The following is a 23,087-nucleotide window of genomic DNA, read 5'->3' as shown; positions in this document are numbered from 1 at the left end:
AATTGTGTCAATTAAGTTTTGTGTAAATTAGAGTCAGGACAGCCATTGAATTAGTTAGGAGCAAGGGAGGAATCCCGATCATATGTGGCATTCTTCCAAGAAAGGGAGTGGGAAATGAATGGATGTCGAGGGCAATTGGTGTCAATTGCCGGCTGGAAAAATATTGCAAATCAAATGCGAACTCGTTGGAAGAAGTGGTTAGAAGTGTTTGTTTGGGTTTAAACTGTTAGTAGATAGAGGTATGGGAATTGATTTGGAGGAAGGAGGTAATAAAAGTATGTGTTTGTGGGAGAAAGGAATTGGCAAAATGATCAAGGATGAAGTGTTTGCCAGGGTGCTTAAAGAATGCAAAGAGGAGCTTTGTGACCCACTGTCAACCATATTTAATAAATCAAGTCAATAGAGTCAGGCAGAGTGCCAGAGTTTTGGAAAGTTGCTAATGTGATACCAGTTTTTAAGAAAGGAGATAGATCACTTGCGTCTAACTATCGACCAATTAGCCTACGTCTATTGTGGGAAAGTTACTCGAATCTATAAAAGCAAATAAAATTCGTCTTCATCTTGAAAAACATAAATTAATAATTGAGTAGTCGCAACATGGTTTTATAAATGGCCGTTCATGTTTAACAAATTTGTTATCTTTTTATTCTAGCATAGTTGATAGTGGTAAGGATTGTGATGTTGTGTACCTTTTAGCAAAGCTTTTGATACAGTGCCACATGAAAGACTGATTAAAAAGATAGAGGCTCATGGTATTGGGGGTGCTATATTAAGCTGGATTAGGGCATGGCTATACCAAAGGGAACAGAGAGTTAGTATAAATGGAGTCTAGTCCATGAGTCGCAACATAGCCATTTGTAAAACCATGTTGCGACTCATTTATTAATTTATGTTTTTCAAGATGGAGACGAATTGTATTTGCAATTATTGATTCAAGTAACTTTCCCACAATAGACGTTAGGCTAATTGGCCGATAGTGTGACGCAAGTGATCTATCTCCTTTCTTAAAAATTGGTACCACATTAGCTACCTTCCATGACTCTGGCACTCTGCCTGACTTTATTGATTTATTAAATATGGTAGACAGTGGCTCGGAAAGCTCCTCTTTGCATTCTTTAAGCACTCTGGTAAACACTTCATCCGGCCCTAGGGAATTGTTTGGTTTTAGTTTTTCTAATTGTTTAATTATATGAAGAAAGATTAACAAAGCTTAAGTTGCATTCACTGGAAAGGCGAAGAGTTAGGGGTGACATGATAGAGGTTTACAAGTGGGTGAATGGACATAACAAAGGGGATATTAATAGGGTATTAAAAGTATCAACACAAGACAGAACACGAAACAATGGGTATAAATTGGATAAGTTTAGATTTAGGAAAAACTTGGGTAAATACTGGTTCAGTAACAGGTTGTTGATTTGTGGAACCAATTACCGCGTAACATTGTGGAGGTGGGGTCCCTCGATTGTTTCAAGCGCGGGTTGGACAAGTATATGAGTGGGATTGGGTGGTTATAAATAGGAGCTGCCTCGTATGGGCCAATAAGCCTTCTGCAGTTGCCTTTGTTCTTATGTTCTTATTGTGGAGGTGGGGTCCCTCGATTGTTTCAAGCATGGGTTGGACATGTATATGAGTAGGATTGGGTGGTTATAAATAGGAGCTGCCTCGTATGGGCCAATATGCCTTCTGCAGTTGCCTTTGTTCTTATGTTCTTATGTTCTTAAGATATAGCTTAAGAACCACACCAGGTGACTTGTTACTAACGCTTCGATTAATAAATCCCAGTGTCCTATTCGCCTTATTACGAACATTCATGCATTGATCCTTTTGTTTTAAATTCTTACTAATCATAACTCCCAGATCCCTTTCGCAATCCAACTTCGCAATCTCAACACCATCTAGCTCGTATCTTGTAACTCTATCATCATTACCTAGCCTCAGAACTTTACATTTATCAGCATTAAACTGCATTTGCCAATCCTTTGACCATTTCAAAACCCTATCTAGATCAACTTGAAGTGATAGTGAGTCCTCCTCCGAATTAATTTCCCTACCGATTTTCGTATCATCGGCAAATTTGCAAATGTTGCTACTCAAACCTGAATCTAAATCATATATATATATTTATTATATACAACAGAGGTCCCAGGACAGATCCTTGAGGCACTCCACTTATAACATTTTCCCTTTCTGGTGAGTGGAAACTTAACTCTCTGTTTCCTTTGGTATAGCTATACCCTATTCCAACTTAATATAGCACCCCAACACCATGAGTCTCTATCTTTTTCATTAGTCTTTCATGTGGCACTGTATCAAAAACTTTGCTAAAGTTAAGGTACACAACATCACTACTATCAACCACTTACCACTATCAACTGCCTCGACTGTGCTGGAATAAAATGATAGCAAATTTTTTAAACATGAACGGTAATTAGTAAAACCATGTTGCTAATCATTTATTAATTTATGTTTTTATAGATGAAGACTGAGTTGTATTTGCAATTATCGATTTATGTAACTTTCCCACAATAGACGTTACACTTTTATTACTGGGAACCGCTATTATATACTTATATTAGTGTTAATATATTATTTTTCTTTATCTGGGTGTCACTTTTATTTTTCCTTCACTGGGTACCACCAATATTTTTTCCTTTACTGGGTACCGCTATTATTTTTTGTTTCTTGGTTGGAACTGAGAAAATCATTCACTAGTGTACGCTTCTACAGTGTACCATTCAATTGGGTACCATTCACTTGGATACCTTTCACTATTGTACTATTCTACAGTATACCATACAATTGGGTACCATTCACTTGGGTACCATTCACTAGTGTACCATTCATTAGTGAACCATTCTCTTGTACATTCACTAGTGTACCATACATTAGTGAACCATTCTCTACTACAGTCACTAGTCAACCATTTAACAGCGTACAACTAAAGAGTATACCCACTACATATTGTACCATCCTGTACAAGAATATTACATTCCATATTGAGAAAAAATATATTGATAAATTAGAACGTATTCAAAGTCCAGCAGCAAAACTAACGCCACGAGAGCAATAAATTCTGCGAAGGTTTCAAAGAGCGAGAAACACCATTTTTCAGTTGCTCACCTCTGACCCTGATCCATCTCACCTCTGCCCCGCCTGCGCGTCCTCACTAAGTGTATATGTTTGTCATTATCGAGCAGCAGTGTTAGTCATTCAATCAACGTCGGCCAGAATTCCAGGCAAGGTAAGTGGAGGATTGAGTATTAACATGTTAATACTCAATAATACATTGAGTATTATCATTAATGGGATTTATGTTCTCACATTTAAATTATGATACTGATTTATGGTCTATATCATAGCAATTATAATAATAATTACAATTGTTTAACATCAAATTGCATTCAAAACAAAATCGAAAATTAGAAAACGTGCTTCTGTTGAAAAAAATTATTAATATTTTTGGTTCTAGATTACTATTCACTTGTGAAAGTCTTTGAAAATTGTTCTGTCATTTCCAACGTGTTACAGTCGCATCAGTCTGTTATGAGACTAAAGTGATGTTAATTATTATTGAAATTGTTACTATTATGATACTTATTTTTTCTTTCCCACTAGATGAAGTACTTGGCAGCATCAGTGTTGGTGGCCGCTCTTGCCGCAATATCTGCAGTACCTTACTCTTCTGTTGTGCAGGAAGAGTGGGAGACATTTAAGGTAAGAACGTTACCAACATTAATTATTTTTAAGAGTTCTTTAAGAAGAAAGCTTTAACATGTTTTAGGGGATAATAGTATAACAGTTGCCATCATTTTACATTAGGTTAAAAATTAATGAGCGAACAATATGACAGCGTACCAGGTTTCATGTAAAGACTATTCTTGCAAATAAAGAAGTTATATTTGTTTTGACTTCAAATTCGCTGGTATCACTGGTCACTTCAGTGTCGAGGTCGGTGAAGAGATTTATTGAGTGCAGTCAGTAAAGTCAGGGGTGATGGATGCTACTAGTGGTGAACTAAAGCGTTCCTTGCCAACTTCTTGTCATTGTTTATGTCATTAAAAGCCGTTGCTGATGTATTTATCTGAAAAATTATTGTGCTTGTAACAACTGTATTACATCTTCATATATTTAACTTCATATATTCTTAAAATCAACTATCTTGCCTCCCGAGATTGGGAGAAAAAATAGTGTAATAATCAAAAATTATTTTTTTAGATTGAACATTACAAGAAATACGCCACTGATGTTGAAGACTCGTTCCGCATGAACATCTATATGGAAAATAGACTCAAGATTGCTGCACACAATAAGCTGTATGCAAAAGGACACAAGTCATACAGGCTCAGGATGAACAAGTTTGGTGACATGGTAAGTAGGATGATCCTCTAACGAGTAAACATTTGCATGAAAAAATCAGTAGGATTGAAGATAGAATCCTCAATGAAGAGGATTCTATCCTATGCGATGGATCCTCACAGGCACGCTCTAGGCACCGGAACATGGTCAAAATCATTGCAACCTGGGATTAAACTGAATCATCTGGTTTTCAGAGGATTCGAACCTCTCCTCATGGTTCCTACTGATTTTTTTGGTTGATGCATCACGTTAATGATTTCTCATTGTGTATTGTCTGCATCCTGATTCCACTCAGAACAACAAAACTCATTTGTTAAATAACCCTTATTGCCCAGTGACTTACGTGATGTAATATTTCTTGCAGCTTCAGACGGAGTTTTTGTCAACAATGGCAGGTTTCCATACGAACCACACCGAAAGATACAGATTAAACAGCATGTACAATGGTTCCACATACATTGAGCCGGAAGATGATGTTATCCTTCCCAAGACTGTTGACTGGAGAAAGAAGGGAGCAGTCACCCCAGTAAAAGACCAAGGAAAATGTGGATCATGCTGGGCCTTCTCAGCTGTGAGTATTATCATCTAACTTATTTTGTTAGATGACATTAATGACATCTTGGAAGTTCATTTGTAATGGTTTTATTATTATTATATAAAAATATTGATATATGAGCAAATATTAACATTTTCTCATATATTAATAATGATCATATAAAGAACTTACAAGTTTTGATGATGTTTTACAAAGTAATGTTTGTGTGGTCCACAGACCGGGTCACTGGAAGGTCAACACTTCCGCCAGACGGGTAAGCTGGTGAGCCTTTCTGAGCAGAACTTGATTGACTGTTCCACCAAGTACGGCAATGGTGGCTGTGACGGTGGACTGATGACCGCTGCCTTCAAGTACATTGAGGACAATGGTGGGATTGACACTGAAGATTCTTATCCTTACAAGAAGAAGGTAAATACACGTTTCATGATTATTATATTTTCCTGGGATGTGGTCTTGAACTTTTAAACAGTGAGTAGTTTGTAATATTAGCTGATGAGGAGTCCGCAAATATTGCAGTCTGTGTGTGGTTTGGTCAACAGAGTTCGTAATATTTGCTTTTTTGTGATTGACACTGAAGATTTTTATCCATATATCAAGGTAAATACACATTTAATGATAATTATATTTTACATATTTAAAACTGGTTTTAAACTTTTTAACAGATAGAATGATAAGCATTTGCATAACATATTTGCCTATAACATAAGCAAATATTACACATTTATATATAATGTACATATGTGTTTTTCATATTTTTGTACATAATAATATTGTAACCTTACTCTTAGGAAGGGAAATGTCAATATAAACAACAAGAATCTGGTGCTAAAGTGACTGGCTTTGTTCATATTCGCGAGGGAAGTGAAGATGCACTGAAGAAAGCTGTTGCCACAGTTGGACCAGTATCTGTTGCCATTGATGCCTCACACGGGTCAATCCAGTTTTACCATCATGGTAAGTTTTTTTTATTGTAAATGTATACATAGATCACATTTTACTGAAGGTGATCAGTATATTTCTGCATGCTCATATAAACGTGAAATGTGCATCATGTGTGTATATAAATTGTTTTTATTGTATGAGACCTTTATTGTTCAACGATTCTCAGGTCTTTCTTAGATCTGCTGTGTTTTCTAAAGTCTTTGAATATATATCATACTTTCTTTCTCATAGTGCGTTAAGTATTCATCATGTTTTCTACCAGAAAGTGTCATGTTCACACACACTGTGTGTGTCCACGTATACACACAATCATGTCAATGGGGTGGCGCGTCTCACTCACCATGTCGACAATTCCCACGTTGTAACAGTATTTATTCTTCCATTTAATTTAATGCCTTTAAATTCGGAATCTCATTTATTTTGTAGGAATTATGAGTTTCTGAACAAATAATTTGTTAAATATTGTATTATTGAAGGATGAATATATATATTACAGGTGTTTATGACGAGCCAGAATGTAGTTCAACGAATCTTGGCCACGGTGTTCTGGTTGTGGGTTATGGACCTACGGAGGACGGAACTGACTACTGGCTGGTGAAGAACTCTTGGGGCACAACTCTGGGTGATGAAGGCTACATCAAGATGATGAGGAACCGTAGGTCAGTGTGGCCTACACCGTAGGCCACCGTAGGTCAGTGTGGAACCGTAGGTCAGTGTGGCACTGACCTCAGTGCCACACTGAGGTCAGTGTGGCATTGCTACTGAGGCCTCTTTCCCCCTTGTATAAACTCATGGGGGAACCAGCGTGGCATTGTTACTGCTGCCTCCTTCCCTCTTGTATCGTGGGGACCCAGCGTAGCATGACTATTGTTGCCTCCTTGTAACACTGGAGGAGACCCAGTGTTCCAGTCTTGCTGCTCACTACTAACTTCCAGCATTAATTACGTGTCCACTTAGAACTGACATTTTATCTGCTGTCTAATTTTGTTGTTTTTCATCTGATTAATTTGAGAGATGTAATAAATTGAATCACTTTTGCCTCATGAAGGCAGGCAAAATAATTAGGTTCTCTGCCATAATGGAGTCTTCAATGAATATAGGAAATTAGGTAATTTAACTCAGAGGACTCAGTTGGTGAAGTGAAATTTTCTGAGGTCATGTATTACTTTATATTCTTTCGTAATAAAAATAAGCCAAAATTTTTTTATCATTATGAACCAATTCCTAAATCAATTATCGGAAATTCTGACACCAATTACTAACATTGATTTGCAATAGTTAGCCATACAAAATGGATATTGTAAATGGTTACAATTATCTTGAGATGATTTCGGGGCTTTAGTGTCCCCGCGGAAGCAGGAAGCCCCCCCAGGAAGCAGCCCGTGATAGCTGACTAACACCCAGGTACCTATTTTACTGCTAGGTAACAGGGGCATAGGGTGAAAGAAACTCTGCCCATTGTTTATCGCCGGTGCCTGGAATCGAACCCAGGACCACAGGATCACAAGCCCAGCGTGCTGTCCGCTCGACCGACCGGCTCCCGAAGTACTGAAATGAGGTCTTAACTATTGAAATGTTCTTACGTAACCTAATTTCTCTATCCCTGTAAAATTTATATCCCTGTAAAATTTATATATTTAAAAATGGTCAGGAGACCAAAATGGATAAAAAATGATTCTCCAGGACTGAATATAATTAAATCACAAATAATCCCAAGGTCTCCTTCACATTGTTGATAAAAGACAGTCAAAACCATTTCTTAGCGACGCATCCCCTGGAGCGTAAGAGAAGAGACTCCTTTAGCTTTGAAGTCCATAGGGATTGGAAAGGATGGGGAAGGTAGAGGGATGGGGAGTTGAAATTCAGGAAGAGGATGCGGGTGTAGAGAGAGAGGAGGTTTGAAAGTTCGGTGGCCTGTCCACCATGGGTTGACATTTGTGTATGTTTGTTTGCGTATGTGTTATGTAGGGTTGTCAGTACATTGGCTGGGGGGCTAGTGTTTGTGACCTTGTTGGTGTCCTAAAGCACTAGAGCCGATGGAGCTGGCTGAAGGAGGTTAATCTTAGCAACATCAGGGTAGTTATACTTCTGATGCCACGACAAACGGTTTTTTGGTTTTGTATTTTTTTTTTAGGAGTTTTATTTATTTATATTGTTTTTATTTTTATTTATTTATTTATTTTTTACTTATTTTTTTTTTTTTTATTTATTTATTTATTTTTTTCTTTATTCTTCATTTGGTGTAGATCGGGTCCGGGATGGGCCACTCATCTGGGTCGTCTGGCAGGCCGCTTAGTATTTGAGGTCTTGGGAAGGCCTCATCATGGATGTGTCTGATCACTTTTTGTAGGAGAGTGATTCTTCTGGTTCTGTGTGGTGGTTCGTGGATCTCGTAGCCGCTGGTGGTGTTTTCTGCTACGTAGGGATCTTCGGGGTCTGGGACATACATGTTCTTCATTCGGTACAGCTGTCTTCTGGCCAGGTAGCTGAGCCTGATGTTCATTGGCTTCATGTTGAGCGTCTCATGGATTTGGTCAGTTCTTACCCTGTCCATCAGAGTCGGGCCCTCCGCAAAGCGAAGTGCTTTGTTTTGTAATCGTTGGATCTTCAGCATGTTGGATTTGTTGGTGAGGTTCAGGGGGACATAAGGGTATTCCAGGCTAAGAGACTCCGTTAATTATGGACATCAAGTGTTCTGTGTCTGTTATATACTATTATGCTATATACTCAAATATAGACTATATTTATTATAAATGGCTTTATTTAGTATATTATGTCAAGTGGTTAGAACGCATGGCAAGCCACCTGGAACGGATAAACTTTTATAACTAAATGAATTCTCCATAATATCTTGTCTTAACTATAGCCGTTATATACTGGTCGCAGTTTATTACTGTTTATTTCAGCCGTTATATATTGGTTGCAGTTTATTACCATTTTACTCGTATCTTGTAACTCTATCATCACTACCTAACATTAAAACTTAACTAAACTAACTTTAAAAAAGTACATTTGTCTGCAGTAAACTGCATCTACCAGTCTTTTGACCACTTCAAACGCTGTGTAGATCGTCATGATGTAACAGACTAGGCTGTTGTAAGAATTATCCAGAGGGGTTTATCGACAAAAGAGAATGGGAAGCTGAGCCGCATGGTGACCTGACCCCCAGGGGAATTCGCGGTGGAAATAACCAACGCTTTGTTCATAGCTGCGTAAAATGAATCATCCTATAGTATTCAGTAATTTAGAGAAAATTAGCCTTTATTCATTTTGCATTAAAATTGTATTGTATAATAGTACTGGATACAATATCAAGAGTATTCTAATTATTGAGTTTAAGTCACCATCAGTGACGTCACGAATCAGATCTAACTTTTGAGGCGGAGTGACCGGCGGTCATAGGTCAGCAGGGTTGACATGTCTAATATTTCTCAAAGTTTTAATAACCATTTTTGTGATCGGGAACAGCTCTGCCGTTAGAGGCTTGTGTAATTTATTTCAGTAAAATAATTCAACTAGTCTGGATCAATTAAGTACAACCGAGTTTAATTGTTATAACTTAAACCTTGCTAGTAACTGGGTAGAACTTTGACTAGGCGCAAGGATACAATGTTCTGTCTGGGGGAGACGAGACAAGGGAAAAATCAGTGTGGTCACGGAAGCAGCTGGGATAAGAGGTCAACATCTTACCTCTCCCCAAGAACAGCCCCAACACCTAGAGCTGTGGTCGCCCAAGGTATAGTTGCTATTGTTAAGTATAGAAATAGTCTCATTTGCCACTCAGGTCAAGTAGGGAGTGTTAAAGTGATAGGGAGTGAACATATTTAGATTTTGTTTTAGTTTTCTTTTAATAAATTAAATTTGTTATTAATTTGCATTTTATTGTTTCCATGTGTTTTATGTGTATACTTGTCCTGGTCACGTGGTCCACACGAGGCAGAGTTGCATTGGGCGCCGATTCTAACATCGAATCGGAATTATCATTACCGTGTAATTTATTCCACACTCAAGGTCATCGTTTATAGTGGGGATCAAGCCCCTAGGTTGATTAATTAGCGTGATCGATCCAGACCTCGATCATTGCTCTTGTACTACTGGTCTGGTGGTGGCAGCAGAGGTGACTCTAGGGTTTTGTTCAGAGCTTAGGTCACGTCATACTGGGTGTAGAATCCTAAGTCGGTCAATCGTCTTAGGACCACGTGGCGTGGAGTTGGCTTTGGTAAAAGTTTTGGAGTCCCTTGGTTTAGAAATAAAAGTAAGAATACGGGTAGAGGGAGTAGAAAGAAGGAAGAAAAGAGAGAGAGAACCCGAACCCGTGTTACAATGGTGCACAGCGGTGGTTTCAACAATTTTGTTTGAAATTGTTGAAAGGCTCACGCGTCTAGCCGTTCGAACACGTGCGCGGATGCTAAGGAGACAGCCGCGGGCCAGGATTAGCAGTGCGCCCCACAAGTGCGTTTGAGTGGGGATTGGCGAATCTTGGGTCATGCGGGCTGATATGATTAAGGTTTAGTTAGTAAGATTAGGCTGTTAATATAGATTTATTGAAAAGGAGACCGCTCCGAGTTGATGGGACTGGGTACCATACTCGACCCATTGCAATTAATTCAGAGGTGTTGGGAGCCACCATACTCTCAACAGCAGTTCCTTGAGGGCTGTCGGGGGCGGATATATCTGTGGGACGCCAGTAGATAGTCCGAGGGCGTTATTAGACGACCCAAAACGCTAAGGAAAAACGTAATCCGTGAAGGGCGTTGCGGCCTCCGAGGGACGGACTAGTAAACTACCTAGCAGCGATTCAACAACTAAGTGATCGCACACTTAGTGGAGGTTGAGTCGTCCCTAGTCATAATTGTTGCTGAAAGCTGCGTGTCGCTCTGTTGGAACCTAGATGGTGTGGCCTCTAGGCTAGGTGTGGTACGGCGAGCCGGTAGGAACAATTATAAGTTTAAGTCGAGTGCATTTTTGAATTAAGTATACTTAAATTTATAAAGTAATTTCCGTTTATTTGCGTTGTTCTAGATTAATTTTTTCCCCTAAATTCAATCCCCGGTTAAAATTTTTCCCAAGTGTTTAGCGTTTTCTTGCATATTGGGCTAAGTGCGTACGTTAAGTTTTGTTATTCCCTGTTGTATTAGTCTAAGTCAGAGGCTTTGTTGCTAGAGTGTAGTTAATCCTCTGGACTTAGGGCTATATGTCGGTCACGATAGATAAGTGAAGGAGTTTAAGGGATAATAAGTTGCGTGTAAATGCTTAATAGAGTCCGTGGTATATTTCTAAGTATTTTGGGATAAGTTTTCGGCTAAGTCGATGTCGGAAACTCGTTAACTAATTAATTTGTATTCGTGGGTCACGTGTATGATCTGGGCGTCATTAGGATTCTCCAGTCGATGCGGATGATATTTTCTAGTTTTTACCAGTAAGACGGTAGAATTGTGTTTGTAGACTTAGAATTCTGTTTTCAGTAGAAACATAGGTGGAAAATTTTCTAAGTCCAGCTGGGCTAGAATCTGACTTTTTGGCGGAAATTCTAATTTTCAGGTTTCGTGTATATCCTAGGGTCAGTATTACTCTCTAGTGCGCGCAAGGGACGTAATTCTGTTCGTAAAGCATTAAACAGTGATAATTACATTTTTGCCGAATTTAGTTATTTTTCGAGAAAATCGTGTTGTAATTTTGTCAGAGTCCATTTGAGGTGAAAATCTCGGATTTTGACGAAAATTCGAATTAGTGAGTGTTGAAACCGCCCGATGTGTCAGTATTGTTCTGTATACAACGTCAGTATTAAATAATAACGTATTTATATCTGGGAACGAGAAACCCAAATTTTTGTGAATTAAAGGAGTTTTGTGATATTTGGGGTGATAGAATATTTTTCCCTCGGAGTCAGGAAAATTGGCAGAGTCCAGCAATTGAGTAAAAACGCAGTTTTTGATAAAAATTCAATTTTTAGTAAGCATTTATAGGTCCTGGGTGTCTATATTAATCGCTAGAGCGGTTTATTAACGTAAAACTAGTTATTTTCCTTCAGAACAAAAATTTTGATTTTTCAGCGTTTAAGCGAAAAAGCGCGGGACTTAGTTTTTTTTTCAGCGCAGCTGGTCCCGCTCCATCAGTCATCAGTGGCCACGCTGCTCACTTCAAGCGCGTTTAGTATTCAAGTACAGTAAATATTCTTTATTAATCCATCACGAGTGCTGCGCGTTAGTTGCGTTATCATTTAATTCGTTTTATATAAATTAGATTCTTTAATTTTTTTTAACGTAAAGGACTTAGGTTTCAGCAATAGACCTGCGGGATATTTCGCGGTCAGACACGAGTGCGGGGCAGACACTCATTCATTGGATTCACTTCAGCGATTCTCTCGATAAATCGTTGTATTTCCTATTTTGGGAATTTAGTAGTTTTCTCTTAGAAAAGAGTTGTGATTTTTTTTTTGTGTAAGATCACGGTTGTAGTGAGTCCGGGTCGAGGGTGTACTAAAGGGTAGTTTAGAAGAGACGTGGCACACCAGGAATCACAGAAAATGTTTAACCCTGATAATGACCAGTCAGTAGGGTCCAGTGGGAATGGGAGTGTAGAGGATAGAACCTCTTCCGACACCACTGGGGATCGCTCAGGTAGCGATACTATTATTGACATGAGTGGGGAGTCTTGCGAGGAGTCGTCCCATGAGTGGGGAGAGCCGTCTTGGGTTCCCCCACAAAGAACATCGACGCCATGCCAGCAGGGCAGACAGGGGGCCTCAGTTAGTATGGCAGGACGTCCCACTTCGCTCGGTAGAGAACAGCAACCCGTTCAACGGGAACATGAACAACCACACCAACAGCGGGAACTACCCAACATAACACCAATACCACAGCACCCACAACACCTAGGTACACCTCATCCGTCACTACAACAACCCCAACCCCACCTCCCATACCTACCCCATCCTCAATTCCCATACCAACCCCATCCTCAGTTCCCATACCAACCCTTCCCCCAACCCCAGGCCACTCCATACCCATTCCAACCCCAGGCCACCCCATACCCATACCCATACCCATTCCTACCCCAGGCCACCCCATACCCATTCCAACCCCAGGCCACCCCATACCCACCCCAACCTCAATCCACACCCCAACCCGAGGCCACCCACACCATACACCAGCCTCAACCCCAACCTCAATCCACACCCCAACCCGAGGCCACCCACATCATACCTCAGCCCAAACCCCAACCTCAACCCAGTTCCCAACCCCAGGACCCACCCACTGCCAGTAGCTCCGCGTCACATACAGAGGGACTTGTGAGTCTGATTCCCAAGTTGACTCTGCCGACACTCAGAGGTAGGGAGTTGTCGCTTATTAAGGTGGAACGCAACCGCCAGGTGGAAGACTGGCTTTGTGAAATTGGTTCGATGCTAGAAGCTGTCCCGGGGGATAGATCGAAAATTGCTCTCGCTATGGGGGCTTGCGTGCACGTAGCCGGTCCACTGGCGGGATTTAGAGAGTTTCAGCACCTGACATCTTGGCCTCAGTTTGTCCAAGCGATTAGGGACAGATTCAAAGACAGGGTTTCGGAGGATGAGGCTTACTTTTATCTCGAGTCACTTAAGAGGGATGACCGAAGCACTGTCAAGGATTTCGGGTCAATATTAAAGAGAAGGGTTGACGACCTCACTAAGGAACTGGGGTTCGATTCGAGTCAGGCAGAGCAATTCGCTAAAGAGTTGTTCTGCAAAACGTTACCTTCCGATATGGGGCCATTGTTCCTTGCGGGGAGAGCGGGTGTGAGTTATGAAGACCTAGTCCAACAGGCCGCCACAGCCCTAGACAGGCAGACGCGCGCAGGGACACCGGGCACTCAGTTGTCGCCATACGTAGAGGCGGTAAGTAAAGGCGAGGGAGCCAAGCCGAGTCACTGTGGCGCGGGTTCATCAAGCGGGAGGCAGCCCTCAGCGGCAAGTTCGAGCCACCCTGCGCGGGGTAACAACAGGGATCCGCGTAGGTGTTACTCCTGCGGGATGCGTGGGCACATACAGAGGGACTGCAAAGTCACTATTACGAGAGCATGAAAGCAGGCTCCTAGTGATGGTAGGCCTACTTTTGAGGTGAAAGTGGAAGGTGTGAGATTGACAGCTTTTGTTGATACAGGAAGCCAGCAACAGTAATTAAAAAGTCAGCCTTCAGCAATTTTAAGTATGCACGTCTTCAACGTTGCGCAAAGACATTAACAGCAGTCAATGGGGAAAAGATTGAGATCGTAGGTCAAGGTACTGTTAATTTTGAGATTGATGGGGAATTGCAGCCTCACACATGTACGATCGTAGAGAACCTTGATTTTCCTGGTCACATCTTAATGGGAACTGATTTTCTGTCGCGATTTAATTATTCCTTGTCTGCTCAAAAAGGGGCTAGGAACTGCAGGTTGCAGTTGGGACAGACTTCCTACCCAGTGGAGATGATCGACCATCCCCCAGTTGTAGCTTCAATTAAACGGAAGCTGAAATATAATGCGCACTTTCCAAAACTGATTTTTAAGTCTCTTCCAGACACAGTTAAGAGGTCATGCGCATTGCATGCATTGACCAAACAGAGTTGCCCACCACATTCTGTTAAATTTATTAAAGTAGCCGTGGGACGTCACATACAACCAGGTACCACCCTTCAGGTGGCTGGGAGATGTGATAGTTTATTAATTCCTCATCACTTAGTTGTAGTGCTCGATAAAGGGGCACTCATTCCAGTTGTCAATCTTTCACATAAGACTTTTCGCTTCAGGGCAGGTGATAGGGTATCTCAGGGAACCATGGTGGAGGACACAGAAATCTTTCACCATGAGTCAGCTGAGACGCCAGCCGTCACTGCACAATGTAGTGCACTGAATATGTTGAACACTAAAACACCATCCAAAGTACAATACCAGACGAGAAATGTTGCACAGAATGTAGAGGAAGTGGAAAAATTAATTTCAGCACTTGATTTGCAACATGTTGCACAGGCAGATAGGAAGGCACTGAGAGGAGTTTTACGAAAATTCCCGAAATTGTTTGCGACAGAGGATGACCAGATTGGTCTCCTTGATAAGATCGAGCACACCATTCCAACTGGTGACCATTTGCCGGTGTACACAAGACAGTGGAGGTTGCCGGAACAGGCAAAGAACATTATCAGGGAGGAGTGCCAGAAAATGTTGAGACAGGGCGTGATAGAGCCTAGTACGTCACCGTGGCTCTCTCCTGTTGTGCTAGTTCGGAAACCGGACGGTAGTTATCGTTTCTGTGTTGACTACCGGAAGGTGAACGAACTAACTAAGGGTGATGTGTATCCGTTGCCCCGAATACAGGAGATCATAGATCAATTTGGTGCTGCTAAGTATTTCTCAACTCTTGACGCAAAATCGGCGTATTGGGCGATTCCGGTGGCAGAACAGGATAGGGAAAAAACAGCATTCTCGGATGGTAGGCACACTTATCAATTCCGTAGGATGCCGTTTGGTTTGAAGACAGCGCCTTCGTCGTTTCAGAGGGCCATCAACTTTATCCTTAGTCCGGTACTGGGTAGGCATTCTTTAGCGTACCTGGATGATGTTGTGATATATTCCAGGACGTTTGAGGAACACCTACAGGACTTGACTGAGACTTTGAAATTGTTAGATCAGGCAGGTTTCAGGCTGAATGTTCAGAAGTGCACCTTGGCGGCTCAGAAATTCAAATTTCTGGGGTTCCAGGTGTGCCCAGACGGTATCCGACCTGACCCAGATTCTTGCCGCGCCATTGCTGACATGCCTATTCCAAGGACAGCAAAGGACGTGCGTAGGTTTTTGGGGGCGGCCGGATATTTTCGTCGTCACATTGAAGGTTTCGCTGGCATTTCAGCACCCCTGACGGATCTGACAAAGAAAAATGCGAAGTTTGTGTGGAAATCAGAACATGACGAGGCCTATCGCAAACTGAAAGACCAACTAATCACGACACCGGTATTGGCTATTCCTGATTTTGATAAAGAGTGGGAAGTGCACACTGACGCCAGCGGTATAGCTATTGGCGGGTGCTTAATTCAGCGAGACGCAGATAATTTACCCCATCCAGTAGCCTATTTCAGTAGGAAGGTCAAAGGACCTGAAGTTCGTTATTCAGCTACGGATCGGGAGGCACTGGCAGTAGTAGAATCAGTTAGGTATTTCGAGCCTTACCTATTTCAGCGGCATTTTGTAATCTACACAGACCATCGAGCGTTAACACACATATTTAAGAAGCGAACAAAATGCCCACGAATGTCACGCTGGTCTCACGAACTTTCGGCCCACTCATTCCAGATCTTGTACAAGCCTGGTCCAGCACATGTTGTGCCAGATACGCTAAGTAGAAATATAGCGGCAGTTCAAATTAATGAAAACATTGAAACCATTCCATCAGATAAAATGAGAGAATACCAGATGAGCGAGCCTAGATGGAAAGAGATTATTGAGTATTTAGAGGGAGGAAAATACCCCAAAAAGAAAAAGAATTTACCTATACATGATTTTGAAATGAAACAGGGCGTCCTGTATTATGTTAATAGCCAGAATGATAGGGCAGTATTTCAGCTAGTTATTCCGGACGCGTTGCGGTCATCAGCGTTAAAGCTTGCGCATGCTTCAAAAATTGCAGGGCATCCGGGGATCTTTAAAACGCACTTAAAAGCAAAGTCTCTATTTTATTTTCCAGGATTACTTTCTGAGGTAATCAATTTCGTGAAGTCGTGCCCTCGTTGCCAGAGGAGGAAAGGTACCCTTAAGGTACAAGCCCCACTTCAGGAATTTCCTGAAATTCGTGAACCGTTAGATCGTGTGGGGGCCGATCTGATTGATTTACACCACAGTCATTCAGGAAATAGATATGTGTTGGTGCTAGTTGACCATCTGTCTAGATACACTACACTAGTTGCATTACCTCAGAAGGATTCTCGTACGGTTGCAGATGCATTCTTGCGTAGGTTCGTTACTGTATTCGGACCTCCTAAAGTTTTAGTCTCTGACCGGGGTCAAGAATTCAATGGGAATATATTTAGAGAAGTTTGTAAGATTTTAGAGACAACTTCGGCTTTTACAACGGCCTACCACCCACAAGCAAACGGAATGACGGAACGGACTAATCGTTCAGTCAAGGATATGCTTGCAATCCTTGCTGAACATGATGCAAACACCTGGGATGAACACCTACCCTATGTTCAGTTCGCCTTGAATACTGCCATCCACCAATCAATTAACACCCAACCACTTCATTTGTTTACTGGTAATTCATGCAATTTCCCGTCAGGTCTGCTTAACAGACATAATGTTGCATACGGGGAGGACTATCCTTCAGAGGTCCTTGGAAAAATGAGAAATGCATGGAATATTGCAGCTGAAGCGTCCAAGAAGGCACGGACTCGGTATGCTCATTTTTATGACAAGAAAGTGCGCCCTCTTGAGTTGAAGGAAGGAAGCCTCGTATTGAGAGTGAATGAGGCTGCGCCCGCCAATCAGAGCAGGAAACTAGCTCCGAGGTGGCGAGGACCATATAGAGTAATTAAAAGGGCGGGGCCAGTTAATCTTGTTATAAAAGGAGTGTTCGAGGACCAGGTGGAAAGGACAATTCATGTGAATAAATTGAAACATTATCATGCTAGAGAGGAATTAGAACTGCCTTCAGCGGGTCTAGTTCCTGACTCAGCAGTGCTGACTCATGGCTTCACCGACGAGTCAGAAGATGAGGATGACCCTCTGTCATCGCTCATCAGTAGTCAGGTGCAGTCTCGCCACCCTATGGTGACGAGATCTCGCGCTGTACAGTAAAGTAACTTCCTTAGTTAGTATAATTTAGTATTGATTAGATTTTCCTGTAAAGGCAATGAGATGTACTATGTCTATACTTAACTCAGGTAGCAACTTTTACCGTGCTCTGGGGTTCCACCTCCACCAAACCCAGAGTATATCTATGCTTCCGCTGTGTTGTGTCTGTCTGTTCCCAGGTCTGATTGGTACACCGACCCAGTTGTTCCAGCCACACGTGAACCCTTGTCTGTAAAGACCGAGGGGGGAGGCACGTTACACAAAGCCCTCCCCCCACCAGACCCAGTAACCCATACATCAGTTACTTTGGGGATGAGTGACTGTCCAAGAGTCACCCGGCCGACGCCTCACGTCACTAACGAGGTTGTCAGGGCCAGCGAGCTGTCCACATTATAGCAGTCACCGGAGGTGCCATACAACGCCGGGGTAGCTGTCTCGAGATCACCACTACCCACCTGCTGCGTCATCAAGACTGCAGTCATTCCAGCAGTGTTGGAGGAGAGGTCAAGAAATGGAAAGCACGTAGCAGTACTCAAGAATTTCGCCGGAAGATTAATGATTACGTCATCTGAAGTAACAAGAAAGCAGAAGTAAGGCGGTCACAGGTGGAAGGCACGGTTTCCCTACAGAGTACCGGGACTCGCCAATAGAAGGTCGCAAAATTGTCTCCTTTGGCCTAAAATCGGCGGTACGAGGGTATGCACAGTTGGTGTTTACGGCCTAGTAACCTGGTGAGATCAAGAAACGCCTGAGATGACGTGAGCAATGATGGAAGACGAGATTCACCTGTTCTGCAAACAAGCAACCCGCCTCTACGACCTTCTAACATCACTCCTGCTAAGAGACACCGTTGGTACATCCAGTTCTGCTCTGCTGTGGTCATCTGCGACAAGTTTAACATCAAGACTACCGTGTGAACTGTGATTGATACGAAGGCGTGTGGACTGTCGAGAGCAAGATTAATGGCCGAAGTAACAGTATTCTACAGCTGTCACTTGGCACTCCGCTCTACTACACTCTGTCGTCATTCAAGAGTACCGGATGGGAGTACAAGAGGACCAGGTATTGATGTCTACACATGGGGAGAAGCAAGATCGACACCGTCATCGTCAGCGACTACATTCAGCATCCAGCAGCATCGATTTTTTTTCTCGATTACTCAATATGAACAATTGATACAAACAACAAAGTTGGCTCTGAACATCTGTGTAAAGAACATCTGGACACTTTTGTTTAAATGTTGAAAAACAGAGTTAGAATCACAATCCTTTTTTTTAAATGTTGAAAAACAGATTTAAAATAATTCTGGTATAATATATGAAAATTTAACTATAAATTGGTCAGTAATCAAAATCGAAGCCCCTGTGTAATTGTCTCAGCCCAGAACAAACGGTTATGGAAAATTATGTTGTGCTATTTTTTTTTCAGAATGTTTGAACACAGGAGAGGCGGACCAATATAAACATTGACACTTCTAGTGAGTGAGAACACTTGGCTGTACAGTCAGCTGAAACCTGTGATATAGTATAGGAATTTTTATTTTTAGATACATGTAATAAACGTTAGGTGTGTTCCTTGATGGGGAGTGGTTAGTACACGGATGTGTACCTGATAGTTCCGTAGTACGCTCCCGGATGACTGAAAGTTCAGTCTGATGATATAACTTTAATGTTATGTTTGAGCACGGTGTGGCCGGCTCTAGAGGACACATGGACTTGGCTAGTGAAGAGCCAAAAGAGTTTAATAGCTAGTTTTTTATGGTAGAGTAGGGACATGTTATTTAGCTATGTCAGTAAGGATAGGATGTATGTTTCCTGATATTGGAGGATTGCTGTCAGTTGACAGCTGAGAAATTTATGAAATATGAACATGTTCATTATGATGTTGGACTATTATTTGTCAAATTTTATTAGTTAGGTTAGCTTTTGTTTGTGGCATGAGTTGAATTGTGGGTTTGGATACTAAACCTCGTGAATTTTAACAAATTAACAAGGTTTACTAAGTGCTTGTGCGGGGGGGTTGTAACAGACTAGGCTGTTGTAAGAATTATCCAGAGGGGTTTATCGACAAAAGAGAATGGGAAGCTGAGCCGCATGGTGACCTGACCCCCAGGGGAATTCGCGGTGGAAATAACCAACGCTTTGTTCATAGCTGCGTAAAATGAATCATCCTATAGTATTCAGTAATTTAGAGAAAATTAGCCTTTATTCATTTTGCATTAAAATTGTATTGTATAATAGTACTGGATACAATATCAAGAGTATTCTAATTATTGAGTTTAAGTCACCATCAGTGACGTCACGAATCAGATCTAACTTTTGAGGCGGAGTGACCGGCGGTCATAGGTCAGCAGGGTTGACATGTCTAATATTTCTCAAAGTTTTAATAACCATTTTTGTGATCGGGAACAGCTCTGCCGTTAGAGGCTTGTGTAATTTATTTCAGTAAAATAATTCAACTAGTCTGGATCAATTAAGTACAACCGAGTTTAATTGTTATAACTTAAACCTTGCTAGTAACTGGGTAGAACTTTGACTAGGCGCAAGGATACAATGTTCTGTCTGGGGGAGACGAGACAAGGGAAAAATCAGTGTGGTCACGGAAGCAGCTGGGATAAGAGGTCAACATCTTACCTCTCCCCAAGAACAGCCCCAACACCTAGAGCTGTGGTCGCCCAAGGTATAGTTGCTATTGTTAAGTATAGAAATAGTCTCATTTGCCACTCAGGTCAAGTAGGGAGTGTTAAAGTGATAGGGAGTGAACATATTTAGATTTTGTTTTAGTTTTACGTAATAAATTAAATTTGTTATTAATTTGCATTTTATTGTTTCCATGTGTTTTATGTGTATACTTGTCCTGGTCACGTGGTCCACACGAGGCAGAGTTGCATTGGGCGCCGATTCTAACATCGAATCGGAATTATCATTACCGTGTAATTTATTCCACACTCAAGGTCATCGTTTATAGTGGGGATCAAGCCCCTAGGTTGATTAATTAGCGTGATCGATCCAGACCTCGATCATTGCTCTTGTACTACTGGTCTGGTGGTGGCAGCAGAGGTGACTCTAGGGTTTTGTTCAGAGCTTAGGTCACGTCATACTGGGTGTAGAATCCTAAGTCGGTCAATCGTCTTAGGACCACGTGGCGTGGAGTTGGCTTTGGTAAAAGTTTTGGAGTCCCTTGGTTTAGAAATAAAAGTAAGAATACGGGTAGAGGGAGTAGAAAGAAGGAAGAAAAGAGAGAGAGAACCCGAACCCGTGTTACAATGAAGTGATAGTGAATCTTCTTCCGTGTTTATTTTGCCGATGAATAAAAAATCCCGATTTTTTTATTCATCAGCAAATTTGCAAATATTGCTGCTCAAACCTAAATCTAAATCATTTATATATATTATGAATAATAGAGGTCCCAGACCAAAGTCTTGAGGTACTCCACTTACAACAATTTCCCACTCTGACAAAAATGACTCCAATTATAATTACTTTATTTCCTTTGGTATAGCCATGCTGTGATCCAACTTAATAGAACCCCCAATACCGTGAACCTTTATCTTTTTAATCAGTATTTCATGTGGCACTGTAACAAAAGCTTTGCTAAAGTCAAGTTACTCAACATCTCAAACTTTACTATAATCAACTGGTCAACTATGCTGGAATAAAATGATAGCAATTTGTTTGCTATCATTAAAATCATTAAAAGCAATTTGCAAAACCATGTTGTGGATCATTTAATAATTTATATTTTTCAAGATGAAGATGAATGGTATTTGCAATTCAATTAACTTTCCCAAAAAACATTAAGCTAATTAGCCGATAGGATCACACTATCGTTTATAGTTTGTTTATTGTCTATAGTGTATAGTTATTCTATATTGTTAGACTATATATTATAGTCTATTGATTATTGACACTTTGACACTAAGTGATCTATCTCCTCCCTTAAAAATTGGTAATACATTAGCAACCTTCTACGGCTCTGGCACTCTGCCTGACTCTAATGATCTATTAAATATGGTAGATAATGGTTCGCAATGCTCCTCTTTGCATTCCTTAAGCACTCTGGCAAGCATTTCTTCAGGCAATGGGGATTTCTTTGGCTTGAGTTTCACTAGTAGTAGGCATTTTTCAGTCTATTGACTATGGAGTCAATAGCCTGGGTGGGTAGGTATGGAGGAGAAGCTGTTACCCATGCAGCAGGTCCCCCCTCTCCACGTTCCTGAAATTATCCAATAGAAAGGCAAATGCCAATGCACATGGTTCCAGCAACGTCGCAGGAGCTGCCAGAACGAGGTCGACGTCAACAACGAACTGCCTTAGGGGCTCCAACTCCGGATTTTTCCTCGAGGTTGACTCCTGAAGCCTTTCCCCTAAAAAAGGAGTTTCACTATTTATTTAATAACATTCATCCTGGTAAAAGCTATACTAGTCAACCTGTCCTTTTCTCTACCCACACAGACCTATTCAGCTGAAGGCATAATGTCCTCTTTAGTATGTACAGAAATAAAATATTTATTCAAAATTCTACTCATCTCTTTGCCATTATCAGTTATCTGACCTGTCTCAGTTTTTACTGGACCTATTTTTCCAAAATACTTGTTCGATATAGCTGAAAAAAAACTTTAGGATTTGTCTTTGCTTGCCCTGCCATGAAAACTTCATTGTTTCTTTTTGCACTCTTTACCTCTTTTTTTAACAGTTGCCTACGAGTTAAACGAATTCCTGTTCTAAACTGACTTCCCCTATTCTTAGACCTTTTGTACGAAGCTCCCTTTTTGCTTGTAAGGTTCTTCAGATCCTTTGTTATACATTTCCGGTCATTCTCATTCGATCTATTTAATTTATATTTCTACGTTCCTGCCATTTGCTTAAAATATTTTATAATAAGTTATATGTTGAATCCACATCAAAATCCCTTTTCACACCACCCATTGCTGGGTTCATGTATCGCTCCAATTCCGGTCCCCCCCCCCCCCCCTCAACGCCTAGGACTTTCCAATCTATTTCAAAAACATTCCTTACGCCATTAAAATCAGTTTTTAAAAAATCTGGTACAGAATTTTCTTCTACAATTCTATTACATTCTATGTTAAATCTGATTTCATTGTGATCACTGTTCCCTAGCTCATTTCCTATTTCGATGTTATTAATTTGCGTAACACTAAGTCTAAAATATTTTTTTCACGCGTTGGTTCCTTAATGTTATCCATTATTATCAATTGTTATCAATTATTTTGCATTCTTATCCAGCCAGTACAGAAATAATATACAACTCATTATAGAAATCCACAATATATGACAAGAAGCACACAATTTAGGGCTGTCAATCTCCCTAAATTGGATATCAAATCACACTGGCATGAATGGATTAATTCATGAATGTTCGTAATAAGGCAAATAGAACACAGGGATTTACTAATCGAAGTGGATGAATGAAC

At 41.0% G+C, this 23,087-nt stretch overlaps 1 protein-coding gene across 1 annotated transcript; it reads left to right on the top strand.

Moving 5' to 3' along the window:
• Nucleotides 1–3,615: 3,615 nt before the first annotated feature.
• LOC123774095 (procathepsin L-like) lies at nucleotides 3,616–6,596 on the top strand. The gene is made up of 7 exons (XM_069312788.1): nucleotides 3,616–3,714; nucleotides 4,216–4,368; nucleotides 4,721–4,927; nucleotides 5,129–5,320; nucleotides 5,701–5,866; nucleotides 6,351–6,509; nucleotides 6,586–6,596. Exons 1-7 carry the CDS (start codon nucleotides 3,616–3,618, stop codon nucleotides 6,594–6,596), a joined length of 987 nt encoding a protein of 328 aa, XP_069168889.1.
• Nucleotides 6,597–23,087: the final 16,491 nt, after the last annotated feature.

This window comes from Procambarus clarkii, chromosome 73 (assembly GCF_040958095.1).
Source record: "Procambarus clarkii isolate CNS0578487 chromosome 73, FALCON_Pclarkii_2.0, whole genome shotgun sequence".
Taxonomy (NCBI): Eukaryota; Metazoa; Arthropoda; class Malacostraca; order Decapoda; family Cambaridae; genus Procambarus; species Procambarus clarkii.
The sequence above is the reverse complement of the archived record's forward strand: the minus strand, read 5'-3'. Positions and strand labels throughout refer to the sequence as shown.

What these genes read in the sequence shown, in the direction of transcription:
- LOC123774095 (XM_069312788.1), top strand. Translation starts at nt 3,616, where the DNA reads ATGAAGTACTTGGCAGCATCAGTGTTGGTGGCCGCTCTTGCCGCAATA. An exon ending in TGAACAAGTTTGGTGACATG is followed by an intron (nt 4,369 to 4,720) that starts GTAAGTAGGATG and finishes TATTTCTTGCAG; the next exon opens with CTTCAGACGGAGTTTTTGTC. An exon ending in AATCCAGTTTTACCATCATG is followed by an intron (nt 5,867 to 6,350) that starts GTAAGTTTTTTT and finishes TATATATTACAG; the next exon opens with GTGTTTATGACGAGCCAGAA.